Source organism: Brachyistius frenatus, unplaced genomic scaffold, assembly GCF_029030835.1.
Source record: "Brachyistius frenatus isolate BFR_SWC_R1_liver_20210118 unplaced genomic scaffold, ASM2903083v1 Contig_409, whole genome shotgun sequence".
Lineage (NCBI taxonomy): Eukaryota > Metazoa > Chordata > Actinopteri > Embiotocidae > Brachyistius > Brachyistius frenatus.
In genome coordinates this window covers 107,501-120,000 of record NW_027211008.1, presented here as the reverse complement: position 1 = coordinate 120,000, position 12,500 = coordinate 107,501, and the positions used below count along the sequence as shown (strand labels likewise).

The window sequence follows — 12,500 nt, the reverse complement described above, 5'->3', positions numbered from 1 at the left end:
GTAGACATTGGCTGCAAACTCCTTCACCTGGTTGTTCATCAGCAGGTCCTGACAGATTAATACAAACATTATACACAGAGAGGAAAACACTATGAAAACAATGAGGTTTATTTTCTAATGAATGAGGGATTATTTTCAGATGGACCTCCAGAAAACTAAGAAGAAGGAGTGACTTTAGCTAACAACACCGAGATAACTGATGGACACATTTTATTCACTTTGGATTTGATGAGAGAAGTTGAATGGGAGTCTATGGAGCCGGAGGCTTTTTGGAGCCGACCTCTAGTGGCACTCGCTGGTATTGCAGCTGAAGACACTTCTGGATCGGAACCATTTTACAGACCTGAAGCTACGAACTCTTTTATATCCAGTCTGTAGTTTAATATCCAGTCTGTAGTTTTATACCCAGTCTGTGGTTTTATATTCAGTCTGTAGTTTTATACCCAGTCTGTGGTTTTATATTCAGTCTGTAGTTTTATATCCAGTCTGTAGTTTTATATCCAGTCTGTAGTTGTACATCTCAGATGTCCTTCAGGTGAGTTTGGACTTTCTAAGTTGACAGATAACAGACGATCAAACTGCTTCCTTCCAACTATCTGACATGTTTCACTAAACGTGGTGTTTGAGAGACTTTCACATTCGGTTGGTCGAATATTTACCAGCTTTTATATGAAAAAATGAACAATATTTAGATGAGGTTTCATGCTGAAGGACATCTGTCTGTCTGTCCCCTGTGAAGGACATCTGTCTGTCTGTCCCCTGTGTGTTACCTGGACGAAGTGACTGGGAGTCTCGCTGCAGATGGAGTTGATCTGACCGTTGATGATGGGGATGATCTTCGCAAGCGGCAGACTCACTGCAGACAGACTGAACACACACACACACACACACACACACACACACACACACACACACACACACACACACACACACACACACACACACACACACACACACACACACAAAGTAAAATGCACATTAATCGTAATTTAACACAAACAGCAGGAAGTGAGCAGTTATCATGTTTACAGGGATGTTCATCATCAGGTTTAAAAAACATTATTATTATTATTATTGATCTGCAACTGTGTCAGTAAACAGCTCACCTGTCAGTAGCAAAGCTGGAGGCGGAGTCACCGGGAGGCGGGCGGAAGAACTCAGCCAGGTTGTCAAGGAGACGAGAGAAGCCGCGATTCAGACAGGTGTTGAGTACGGTGGTGAAGTCTGGGCTGAACACACACACACACACACACACACACACACACACACACACACACACACACACACACACACACACACACACACACACACACACACACACACAGTCATACGACATTCATCAACATGAACAGGTGCGTGAACACAGGTGAGGTGTCTACCTGTCCAACATGTCTCTGGTTTCGTTGAGCAGCCGGATGGTGACCACGTCGTTCTCCGTCAGCCCGCAAGCCTGGAAAGAAGGATCACATGACATCATCTCCTGCAGGGGTCATGTGACTGCTGCAGTAACTAGTCCCACTGTGTGTGCATGTGTGTGTGTGTGTGTGTGTGTGTCACCTGGTCCGACAGGACGTCCTCATCGTCTGCCAGCAGGTACCAGGACAACGAGTGCTCTGAGTCTGCCTCCACCTCTGCTCTGATCCAGCTCAGCTGCTGCTCCAACTCCAGCAGGGACAGACTCTGCTTCAGGGACATGCTGGACACATGAGGAAGAGTCACACATGAGGAAGAGTCACACATGACCAGCTGCAGGAGCAGCTCAATGCAGGTATAATAGAAAGTGAAGGAGAGGACGATGAAGAGTGAAACTAGTGATAAATTCAACACGTTACATTCACCCAGCTGCTTTTATTCAGATACATAATAAAACATACTTATGATACAAACAGCTCAAGTAATCATGATCAGAAGATTATCATAATAAATATTATATAAATATTATTATAAATATTGATCCAAATTAAAACCCATCAGTGGACCAGCTGATCATGAAGATAACGAGCAAATGAGACTCTCACCCTCCCAAAGAGTTCTGGACCGCCTTCTTCACTACCGTCATCAGCTCTGTCAGACCTGGAGACACACACACACACACACACACACACACACACACACACACACACACACACACACACACACACACACACACACACACACACACTCTGTTAAAAATCTGGTCTGTCTGTCTGTGTGTGTGTGTGTGTGTGTGTGTGTGTGTGTGTGTGTGTGTGTGTGTGTGTGTGTGTGTGTGTGTGTGTGTGTGTGTGTGTGTGTGTGTGTGTGTGTGTGTGATCTACCGTCTCCCAGCAGGTGTTGGATACTGGACAGGTACTGCTGCTGGACATCTGGAGGAGCCAGAGGAGTCTGAGAGAAGATGCAAGTAACACACACACACACACACACACACGTTTTCTTTGTTTGCTTTTTAAAACAGGTCAAAGTTAAATGTGGTGAAGAGTGATAATCTGATCTTTTCTCTCCTCTACTGTGTTCTCTATTTAAAGAGTGTGTGTGTATATATATATGTGTGTGTGTGTATATATATTTTTATGTGTGTGTGTGTGTGTATATATATTTTTGTGTGTGTGTGTGTATTTATATATACAGTGGGTACGGAAAGTATTCAGACCCCTTTAAATTTTTCACTCTTTGTTTCATTGCAGCCATTTGCTAAAATCAAAAAAGTTCATTGTATTTCTCATTAATGTACACTCAGCACCCCATCTTGACAGAAAAAAACAAATGTAGAAATTTGTGCAAATTTATTCAAAAAGAAAAACTGAAATATCACATGGTCATAAGTATTCAGACCCTTTGCTCAGTATTGAGTAGAAGCACCCTTTTGAGCTCGTACAGCCATGAGTCTTCTTGGGAATGATGCAACAAGCTTTTCACACCTGGATTTGGGGATCCTCTGCCATTCTTCCTTGCAGATCCTCTCCAGTTCCGTCAGGTTGGATGGTGAACGTTGGTGGACAGCCATTTTCAGGTCTCTCCAGAGATGCTCCATTGGGTTTAGGTCAGGGCTCTGGCTGGGCCAGTCAAGGATGGTCACAGAGTTGTTCCGAAGCCACTCCTTTGTTATTTTAGCTGTGTGCTTCGGGTCGTTGTCTTGTTGGAAGGTGAACCTTCGGCCCAGTCTGAGGTCCAGAGCACTCTGGAAGAGGTTTTCTTCCAGGATATCTCTGTACTTGGCCGCATTCATCTTTCCTTCAATTGCAACCGGTCGTCCTGTCCCTGCAGCTGAAAAACACCCCCATAGCATGATGCTGCCACCACCATGTTTCACTGTTGGGATTGTATTGGGCAGGTGATGAGCAGTGCCTGGTTTTCTCCACACATACCGCTTAGAATTAACGCCAACAAGTTCAATCTTGGTCTCATCAGACCAGAGAATCTTATTTCTCATAGTCTGGGAGTCCTTCATGTGTTTTTTGGCAAACTCTATGCGGGCTTTCATAAGTCTTGCACTGAGGAGAGGCTTCCGTCGGGCCACTCTGCCATAAAGCCCCGACTGGTGGAGGGCTGCAGTGATAGTTGACTTTGTGGAACTTTCTCCCATCTCCCTACTGCATCTCTGGAGCTCAGCCACAGTGATCTTTGGGTTCTTCTTTACCTCTCTCACCAAGGCTCTTCTCCCACGATTGCTCAGTTTGGCTGGACGGCCAGGTCTAGGAAGAGTTCTGGTCGTCCCAAACTTCTTCCATTTAAGGATTATGGAGGCCACTGTGCTCTTAGGAACCTTGAGTGCTGCAGAAATTATTTGGTAACCTTGGCCAGATCTGTGCCTTGCCACAACTCTGTCTCTGAGCTCCTTGGACAGTTCCTTCGACCTCATGATTCTCATTTGCTCTGACATGCACTGTGAGCTGTAAGGTCTTATATAGACAGGTGTGTGCCTTTCCTAATCAAGTCCAATCAGTTTAATTAAACACAGCTGGACTCCAATGAAGGAGTAGAACCATCTCAAGGAGGATCAGAAGAAATGGACAGCATGTGAGTTAAATATGAGTGTCACAGCAAAGGGTCTGAATACTTATGACCATGTGATATTTCAGTTTTTCTTTTTGAATAAATTTGCACAAATTTCTACATTTCTGTTTTTTTCTGTCAAGATGGGGTGCTGAGTGTACATTAATGAGAAATAAAATGAACTTTTTTGATTTTAGCAAATGGCTGCAATGAAACAAAGAGTGAAAAATGTAAAGGGGTCTGAATACTTTCCGTATCCACTGAATATATGTGTGTGTGTGTGTGTGTATATACAGTACATCCAGAAAGTATTCACAGCGCTTCAGTTTTTACACATTTTGTTATATTACAGATTTATTCCAAAATGGATTAAATTCATTTTTTTCCTCAAAATTCTACACACAATATCCCATAATGATAACGTGAAAATAGTTTGTTTAAAATTTTTGCAAATCTATTAAAAATAAAGAACAAAAATATAACACGTACATAAGTATTCACAGTCTTTGCTCAATACTTTGTTGAAGCACCTTTGTCAGAACTTACAGCCTCAAGTCTTTTTGAGTATGATGCTATAAGCTCGGCTCCTATTCTTGGGCAGTTTCTCCCGTTCTTCTTTGCAGGACCTCTGAAGCTCCATCAGGTTGGATGGGGAGCGTCGGTGCTCAGACATCTTCAGATCTCTCCAGAGATGTTCAATCGGGTTCATGTCTGGGCTCTGCCTGGGCCTCTCAAAGACATTCACAGAGTTGTCCCGAAGACACTCCTTTGTTATCTTGGCTGTGTGCTTCGGGTCGTTGTCCTGTTGGAAGATGAACCTTCGCCCCAGTCTGAGGTCCAGAGCGCTCTGGAGAAGGTTTTCATCAAGGATGTCTCTGTACATTGCTGCATTCATCTTTCCCTCCATCCTGACTAGTCTCCCAGTTCCTGCCGCTGAAAAACATCCCCACAGCATGATGCTGCCACCACCATGCTTCACTGTAGGGATGGTGTTGGTCAGGTGATGAGCGCTGCCTGGTTTCCTCCAAACATGACGCTTGGCATTCAGGCCAAAGAGTTCAATCTTTGTTTCATCAGACCAGAGAATTTAGTTTCTCCTGGTCTGACAGTCCTTCAGGTGCCTTTTGGTAAACTCCAGGTGGGCTGTCATGAGCCTTTTACTGAGGAGTGTCTTCTGTCTGTCCACTCTACCATACAGGCCTGCTTGGTGGAGTGCTGCAGAGATGGTTGTCCTTCTGGAAGGTTCTCCTCTCTTCACAGAGCAACGTTGGAGCTCTGTCAGAGTGACCATCGGGTTCTTGGTCACCTCCCTGACTAAGGCCCTTCTCCCCCGATTGCTCAGTTTGTCCGGGCGGCCGACTCTAGGAAGAGTCCTGGTGGTTCAAACTTCTTCCATTTACAGATGATGGAGGTCATTGTGCTCATTGGGACCTTCAATGCTGCAGAAATGTTTCTGTACTCTTCCTCAGATCTGTGCCTCGATACAATCCTGTCTCTGAGGTCCACAGATGATTCTTTGGACTTCATGTCTTGGTTTGTGCTCTGACATGTCCACTGTGGGACCTTATATAGACGGTGTGTCTTTCCAAATCATGTCCAATCAACTGAATTTACCAGGGGGACTCCAATCAAGTTGTAGAAACATCTCAATGATGATCAGTGGAAACAGGAAGCACCTGAGCTCAATTTTGAGTGTAATGGCAAAGGCTGTGAATACTGATGTATATGTGATTTCTTCGTTTTTGATTTTTAATAGATTTGCAAAAATTTCAAAAACATTTATTTCACGTTGTCATTATGGGATATTGTGTGTAGAATTTTGAGGGGAAAAAATGAATTTAATGCATTTTGGAATAAATCTGTAATATAACAAAATGTGGAAAAAGTGTATGTATGTGTGTGTGTGTGTGTGTGTGCGTGTGTGTATATTTTTATGTGTGTGTGTTTGTGTGTGTCCTCACCGTGGTGCTGCGTCCTACAGAGTTGTCCAGGTACAGATATCCTCCGATGATGTTCAGCTGGACTCTCAGCAGCACCACCAGCATGCAGGTGGTGTAAACCGCCACCACGCTGCGGGTGAAGCCTGAACACAGTTTACGTACAGTAACGATATTTCTGGAACCATGTTCAGTTAAATTAGACTTCAAACTGTGTGAAGAAGACTTACTGATGATCTTTAAATCTTCCCAGATCTCCAGTTTGTTTGCTGGTCTGTGACAGAAGAAAAACGAACGTGAGCCTCATTTAAAAGAACACAATACTTTCTATTTACTACATAAAATGAACATTACACTTCAAAATGGAGGTTTATTTCACTACAAACAAGTAAAAACTGCAAATATCAGAGTAAAATAAAGCTCAGAAACACAGTTGAACTTTGTTTTGGCCTCACAGATAAAATAATGTCACAATAACAGAAGCTTCTTCTCACCTGGTCTTCAGCAGCACAGTGAGACTCTCTGAGTTCAGCTGAGAGATGATGGCTTCTCTCAGGGGGGGGAGCATGGACAGCACTGTAACAGAGACACAGAGAGACACAGAGACACAGACACACAGAGACACAGAGAGACACAGACACACACAGAGACACAGAGAGACAGAGAGACACAGATTTATGAACCGGTATCTTCTCATTCAGACCCTGAACTAATAAAGTAATTACTAATAGAGTCTTCGAGAGTAATAAAGAGTCTTCGAGAGTAATAAAGAGTCATAGAGAGTAATAAACTTAGAGTCATAAAGAGTCATAGAGAGTCATAGAGAGTAATAAAGAGTCATAGAGAGTCATAGAGAGTAATAAAAGAGTCATAGAGTCATAGAGAGTAATAAAGAGTCATAGAGAGTCATAGAGAGTAATAAAGAGTAATAAAGAGTAATAAAGAGTCATAGAGAGTCATAGAGAGTAATAAAGAGTCACAGAGAGTAATAAAGAGTCATAGAGAGTAATAAAGAGTCACAGAGAGTCATAAAGAGTCATAGAGAGTAATAAAGAGTCATAGAGAGTCATAGAGAGTAATAAAAGAGTCATAGAGTCATAGAGAGTAATAAAGAGTCATAGAGTCATAGAGAGTAATAAAGAGTAATAAAGAGTCATAGAGAGTCATAGAGAGTAATAAAGAGTCATAGAGAGTAATAAAGAGTCATAGAGAGTAATAAAAGAGTCATAGAGTCATAGAGAGTAATAAAGAGTCATAGAGAGTAATAAAGAGTCATAGAGAGTCATAGAGAGTAATAAAAGAGTCATAGAGTCATAGAGAGTAATAAAGAGTCATAGAGAGTAATAAAGAGTCATAGAGTCATAGAGAGTAATAAAGAGTCATAGAGAGTAATAAAGAGTCATAGAGAGTCATAGAGAGTCATAGTCCTCACCGGTCATGTTGCAGGTCCTCTGGTTGCTCTCGAAGTGGAACTGTCTCCGGGCCTGAGCGATGTACTCCGTGGCCTCCTTCTCCTGCAGCTCTCTGATCTTCTTCTGGGCATATTTACTCAGGAAGCACAGACCTGAGAGGACATCACCAGAGGAGAAGGATCCTCCAGACTGATAATTCACCAGGACTTTACCTCCAGTACAATCATGGTCACTACTTCTATCCACGACACAAGACATTACACAAACACAACCAGAGCTACTGATCAGTGAGTTCAGTCACGACTGATCTGTGCTCGTGTTTCATGAAGCAGCTCAGTTAACCAACATGTGAACAACCCTCTCCGGGACAAACATCAAGTTCACCGAGCTGCTGCTCCGTGGAGAAAACATCCCGAAATAACCACCCGGCCGTGTATCTCCCTTAGGACATATCTTAATCTCTCTTATTGGATTATTATCATGTCAAAAATGGTGACGGCGTGCTGCTACTGTTAGCACGGCAGCTAGCAGGACGTCTTACCTCCAACCACCGCTCCGGTGACTATAAACTTCCTTTTGTGGCGTTTCACGAAGCTCCAGACAGACGAGAACATCGTCGGACGGAGAGGATGACGTCAGCTCCAGAACATCTACCTGCGTGCTGTCTGTTTCTCGGACTCGTTACCTGAAGAGTTTCGGACAGTTAGCAGCCCCATGCTAACATGCTAATTGTCAAAAGTGCCAAAGTACGTCGATCAAGGCGCGTCGAGTAACAGATGACGACTTCCTCCTGTCATTTCAAAATAAAAGCGCATCTAGTCTGAACTTGAAGGAAATATTTATGTGACGAAACAAATTATACATCGATTGTAAAACATAATTAAGTACTTTTATTATGCATGTAGGTATTTCTTGAATTTATATAAAGCCTAATTTTATCAGAAAATGTAGGAAAGACAAACATTTCTTAAACCACATTCAATTAATCAAATCCTAAACATTTGCTCATAAATTTCACTTTTATTTCACTTCCGGTTAACATCCCGGCAACACTCGCGAACTGACGTCACAGGAAACTCAGAATGAGGGTGGAGTTGCACGTTGGTCCGTCCAATATTATCTTCCGCCACTGGCGTTGTTACATGATATTCATATTGCGGACGCAATTGTAACTAAAAGTGGAGAAACACAAACCCGGTTATATTTTCATGTTGTGACCTTATAAAGTAAAGGTATGTAGTAGAGGTTGCCATGGCAACAGAGACGGCGGCGAGTTTCTGTCCGACTGATGAGGAAGTTGAGAAGTGGATGACCAGCGCTTTGGACATGGTGAGTTAGTACACATGGCAGCCAAGTATTACATATATATGAATATTATGAAGACATTAAATGTATGAAAAGTACCTTTTTTGTCTGTTTAATTCTTCCTGCCTCTGTTGATCTGCTGCATGTTAACGTGTTGTTGCAGGCTGGAGAAGCTCTGCAGGAGGGAGAGGTGCCTGTCGGCTGTCTGATGGTCTCCGGAGACCACGTGGTGGCGAGAGGAAGGAATGACGTCAACCAGACCAAGAATGTAGGAAACATGAAAATTCACGGGTGGAGTCAGTGTGCGTCACAGAGGTGGTCAAGATGAAGGAAACTTAAAATTTAGTCAACTCTTAAAACCAGAATTTTTTAAGGGGACCCTGGTATTAGGTTTTCCTCTGCTAACGGAGAACCAGACATATGTTTCTCTCTGTGTGTGTTTCTATGTGTGTGTGGGGGCGGGGGGGGGGGGGGGGGTTCAGGCCACTCGCCACGCTGAGATGGTCGCCCTGGACCAGATCCTGGACTTGTGTCGCCGTAGCAACCAGGATGTGAGGAGCGTGTGCGAGCGGTCGGCGCTGTACGTTACCGTGGAGCCGTGCATCATGTGTGCTGCAGCGCTGCGCCTGCTCAGTATCCTGCCCTCTCCTGTGTGTGTGTGTGTGTGTGTGTGTGTGTGTGTGTGTGTGTGTGTGTGTGTGTGTGTGTGTGTGTGTGTGTGTGTGAGAGTGTAAGTGTGTGTTGTCGCTCCTTCACCGGCGGTCAGACATCCCCGTGGTCGTGTACGGCTGCAGGAACGAGCGGTTTGGAGGCTGCGGTTCGGTTCTGGACGTGTCCTCTGCAGACCTTCCTCGGACCGGCACCACGTTCAGGGTTTCTGGTGTCTCTTTATATTCATATATTTATAGTATATATTATTATGTATATTATAAATACATATTATTATATATTTATAGTTCCTGTATCTTCTAACAGATTAAAGCTCTTTGTTTTCCAATGAGATGCTGAGCTGTAATGTGTGTGTGTGTGTGTGTGTGTGTGTGTGTTCAGTGTGTTTCAGGTCACAGAGCAGAAGAAGCTGTCGAGATGCTGAAGACTTTCTACAAACAAGAGAATCCAAATGGTGACGAAGAACGATCCTCCTCATCGTTTTCTTTTTCTGTTTTTAAAATGTTTATTTTTATCGTATTATTTTCTATAATCATCTCCCATTTTGCTCTTTTTACCACATTTATTCTTTAAAAACTTTTCAGTTTGTCTTTTACATCATTTTGTTTTATTTACTTCTTTACTATCCTCTTCTTTTTGCCATTATTTTCATTTGTTTTTTTCTGTATTATGTTGAACTTTCTTCTTCTGTTTCAGCTCCGAGACCTAAACCAAGGAAGGACTGACCTCCAAACAAAACTCCTGTCATGTTTCTTTTTTTAACATTTGTTTTGTACTTATCTTTTATTATTTGAACAGTTTTGATTAAATAAATGATCTTTTATGTCTTTTAAGTGTTGCGTCTGCAGTAATGAATTGGTGTGCCAGCAGGGGGCGCAGTACACCAGCTAACTTCCTGTCACATCTCCAGAAGAAGCTGTGATCAACCTGGTTCCTCTGTTCAGGAGTTACAGCACCTTCCTTCATGAGGTGTTCAGTTTAAAACTACGAGTGACAACGATAACCGTTTTGCAAAATTACAAGCTGCTACAAATTTTGCAGCGACTACTTGAATTTGCGTTGATTATTGCGATCGTATGATTTCCTGGTGGAACTGAAACATCTTGATCGACTTCTGGTCCTCCTTTAGTCAAAGTTAAAATCTTGAGGAGCTGCGTTTTGTTCTTTGGCGACACCTGTGGTGATGATCTGTAACTACAGCAGTGTTTTTTTAAACTTCTCTTTGTCAGCTGAGGAGCTGAGTATGTTGCGTTAGCTCCGCCTACCCTCACTGGGAAAAGCTTGTGATTTTTCCAGGAAATGTTGCTGCAGTTTAACCAGACTTCACTCAGAGGTCAAAGGTCACTCCAGATTCACTGACAGGAACTATTTTCCACTCAGACTTTATTGATTTTGTACCAACATCTATGTTCTTCCATACATGTAGTGTGACTCAGAATAATAATGAGGTTCAGCTAGTTTTCATGTTCAAACTGAGGTCAGCAGTTTTTATTTCTCACAACCTTTCAGCTCCTCCCACTGGCTCCTCCCCCTGGCCCCTCCTCCTGTGACAGCAACATCAGAGTCAATCAGGGGTCAGTTCAGAGAGCGAGCGTTCCTATTGGCTGTTCCGTCTTGCACCACAGACGAAGGCAGCTGGAGGCAGGAAACCCATGTGTTGCTCGTCTGGTGGGAGGGGCTTAGCACAGAGAGGGGAGGGGTGGTGCTAGATTGAATCAGCCAGAGGGACATATGCTCTTTACTCTGTGCTGCAGTGATTGGTTGGTTGACCTCAGGTCAATTGGACCCTCATGACCTACCTCTACACCTCTACATCCCCGCGTAGGGAGGCGGAGTCTTGACTGTTATGTGATGTAACATGCAGGGGGGCGGGGCAACAGGAAGAGGGCGGTACTTTTAAATTATGATGTGTTTCTTAAACTGCCGACCCCAGTTTCAGTAGTTTATTCACTTTAATAAGAACATACAACACTGTTCATGTGTGTGTCTCCCTGCAACCATGTGTGTTACGTGTTGTGTGTGTACAGACTGTCAGTGTGTGTGTGTCCTATGATTTATGAAGATGTATGTATTTCATCCACTGTCCTCCATCTGCTGCCAGAATCCACACAGCTGCTCAGCTTCAGACACTAGCAAACAAAAACAAAACAAAACAAAACAAAACAAAACAAAACAAAACAAAACAAAACAGAAAGAAAATGACAAATTGGTGATGATGAAGATAATGAAGATGATGACGTGTCTGTCTCTTGTTACTGATTATTGTCATGGATACAGTTCAAAGGTACTTCCAGAGAGGTCACTTGTTTTCGTTCCTGTGCTGTCCTGGGTGGGCGGGGCTTGACTCCGCAGCAGAAGATCACTCCCCTTTGACCTTTTCTGAAAGACACAGAAAGAGATATTTAGAATACAGAAGATGAAGGATGAACTTTGTGTTATGAGGAGGAAGATATATCGTCTCTCTGTGGAGTGGGCGGAGTTACTGCTGACCTGTTGGACAGATGTTGAGATCTGAGAGTGTGTGTGCGGGAAACAGGGAGGCGGCTGCTCAGCAGATGTTCCATCTGCTCTGTGTTTCATCACCTTCAGACCTGAGAGGAGAGTCCAGGTCTCAGGAGAGTCCAGGTCTCAGAGGAGAGTCCAGGTCTCAGAGGAGAGTCCAGGTCTCAGGAGAGTCCAGGTCTGAGAGGAGAGTCCAGATCTCAGGAGAGTCCAGGTGTCAGGAGAGTCCAGGTCTCTGAGGAGAGTCCAGGTCTCAGGGGAGAGTCCAGGTCTCAGAGGAGAGTCCAGATCTCTGAGGAGAGTCCAGGTCTCAGAGGAGAGTCCAGGTCTCTGAGGAGAGTCCAGGTCTCAGGGGAGAGTCCAGGTCTCAGAGGAGAGTCCAGATCTCTGAGGAGAGTCCAGGTCTCAGAGGAGAGTCCAGGTCTCTGAGGAGAGTCCAGGTCTCAGGGGAGAGTCCAGGTCTCAGAGGAGAGTCCAGATCTCTGAGGAGAGTCCAGGTCTCAGAAGAGTCCAGATCTCAGGAGAGTCCAGGTCTCAGAGGAGAGTCCAGGTCTCAGGAGAGTCCAGGTCTCAGAGGGGAGTCCAGGTCTCAGAGAAGAGTCCAGGTCTCAGGAGAGTCCAGGTCTCAGGAGAGTCCAGGTCTCTGAGGAGAGTCCAGGTCTCAGAGGAGAGTCCAGGTGTCAGGAGAGTCCAGGTGTCAGGA

General features: G+C 44.0%; 3 protein-coding genes across 5 annotated transcripts in view; 1 reads left to right on the top strand and 2 right to left on the bottom strand.

The window, feature by feature from the left end:
- The window catches only part of pex3 (peroxisomal biogenesis factor 3), a 10,212-nt gene extending 1,409 nt beyond the window's left edge, over positions 1-8,803 (bottom strand). Inside the window, exons 1-12 of one of the 3 annotated variants that reach the window (XM_069725113.1) lie at positions 8,726-8,803; positions 7,342-8,006; positions 6,404-6,485; positions 6,140-6,183; positions 5,934-6,055; positions 2,298-2,364; positions 2,019-2,073; positions 1,558-1,696; positions 1,380-1,450; positions 1,107-1,229; positions 771-867; positions 1-48 (exon numbers count right to left, since the gene is read on the bottom strand). The exon at positions 1-48 is cut by the window's left edge and continues 1,409 nt beyond it. In XM_069725113.1, coding sequence (XP_069581214.1) covers positions 1-48; positions 771-867; positions 1,107-1,229; positions 1,380-1,450; positions 1,558-1,696; positions 2,019-2,073; positions 2,298-2,364; positions 5,934-6,055; positions 6,140-6,183; positions 6,404-6,485; positions 7,342-7,579 — 1,086 coding nt within the window. In that variant the 5' untranslated portion in view covers positions 7,580-8,006; positions 8,726-8,803. Of the gene's footprint in view, positions 49-770; positions 868-1,106; positions 1,230-1,379; positions 1,451-1,557; positions 1,697-2,018; positions 2,074-2,297; positions 2,365-5,933; positions 6,056-6,139; positions 6,184-6,403; positions 6,486-7,341; positions 8,424-8,725 lie in introns of those variants that run through there. The other 2 variants (XM_069725114.1, XM_069725112.1) reach the window with 2 other exon arrangements.
- On the top strand, positions 8,454-10,128 carry adat2 (adenosine deaminase tRNA specific 2). The gene is made up of 6 exons (XM_069725115.1): positions 8,454-8,650; positions 8,790-8,894; positions 9,109-9,259; positions 9,393-9,499; positions 9,677-9,749; positions 9,992-10,128. The coding sequence occupies exons 1-6, from the start codon at positions 8,573-8,575 to the stop codon at positions 10,018-10,020; spliced, it is 543 nt and encodes a 180-aa protein (XP_069581216.1). The 5' UTR covers positions 8,454-8,572; the 3' UTR covers positions 10,021-10,128.
- A 495-nt stretch (positions 10,129-10,623) lies between these two features.
- aig1 (androgen-induced 1 (H. sapiens)) overlaps positions 10,624-12,500 on the bottom strand; it is a 12,783-nt gene continuing 10,906 nt past the window's right edge. Inside the window, exon 6 of the mRNA XM_069725107.1 lies at positions 10,624-11,674. Within this exon, the coding sequence (XP_069581208.1) occupies positions 11,655-11,674 (20 nt within the window). The 3' untranslated portion in view covers positions 10,624-11,654. The remainder of the gene's footprint in view (positions 11,675-12,500) is intronic.

What these genes read in the sequence shown, in the direction of transcription:
- adat2 (XM_069725115.1), top strand. Translation starts at nt 8,573, where the DNA reads ATGGCAACAGAGACGGCGGCGAGTTTCTGTCCGACTGATGAGGAAGTT. An exon ending in ACGTCAACCAGACCAAGAAT is followed by an intron (nt 8,895 to 9,108) that starts GTAGGAAACATG and finishes GGGGGGGTTCAG; the next exon opens with GCCACTCGCCACGCTGAGAT. An exon ending in TGCAGCGCTGCGCCTGCTCA is followed by an intron (nt 9,260 to 9,392) that starts GTATCCTGCCCT and finishes ACCGGCGGTCAG; the next exon opens with ACATCCCCGTGGTCGTGTAC.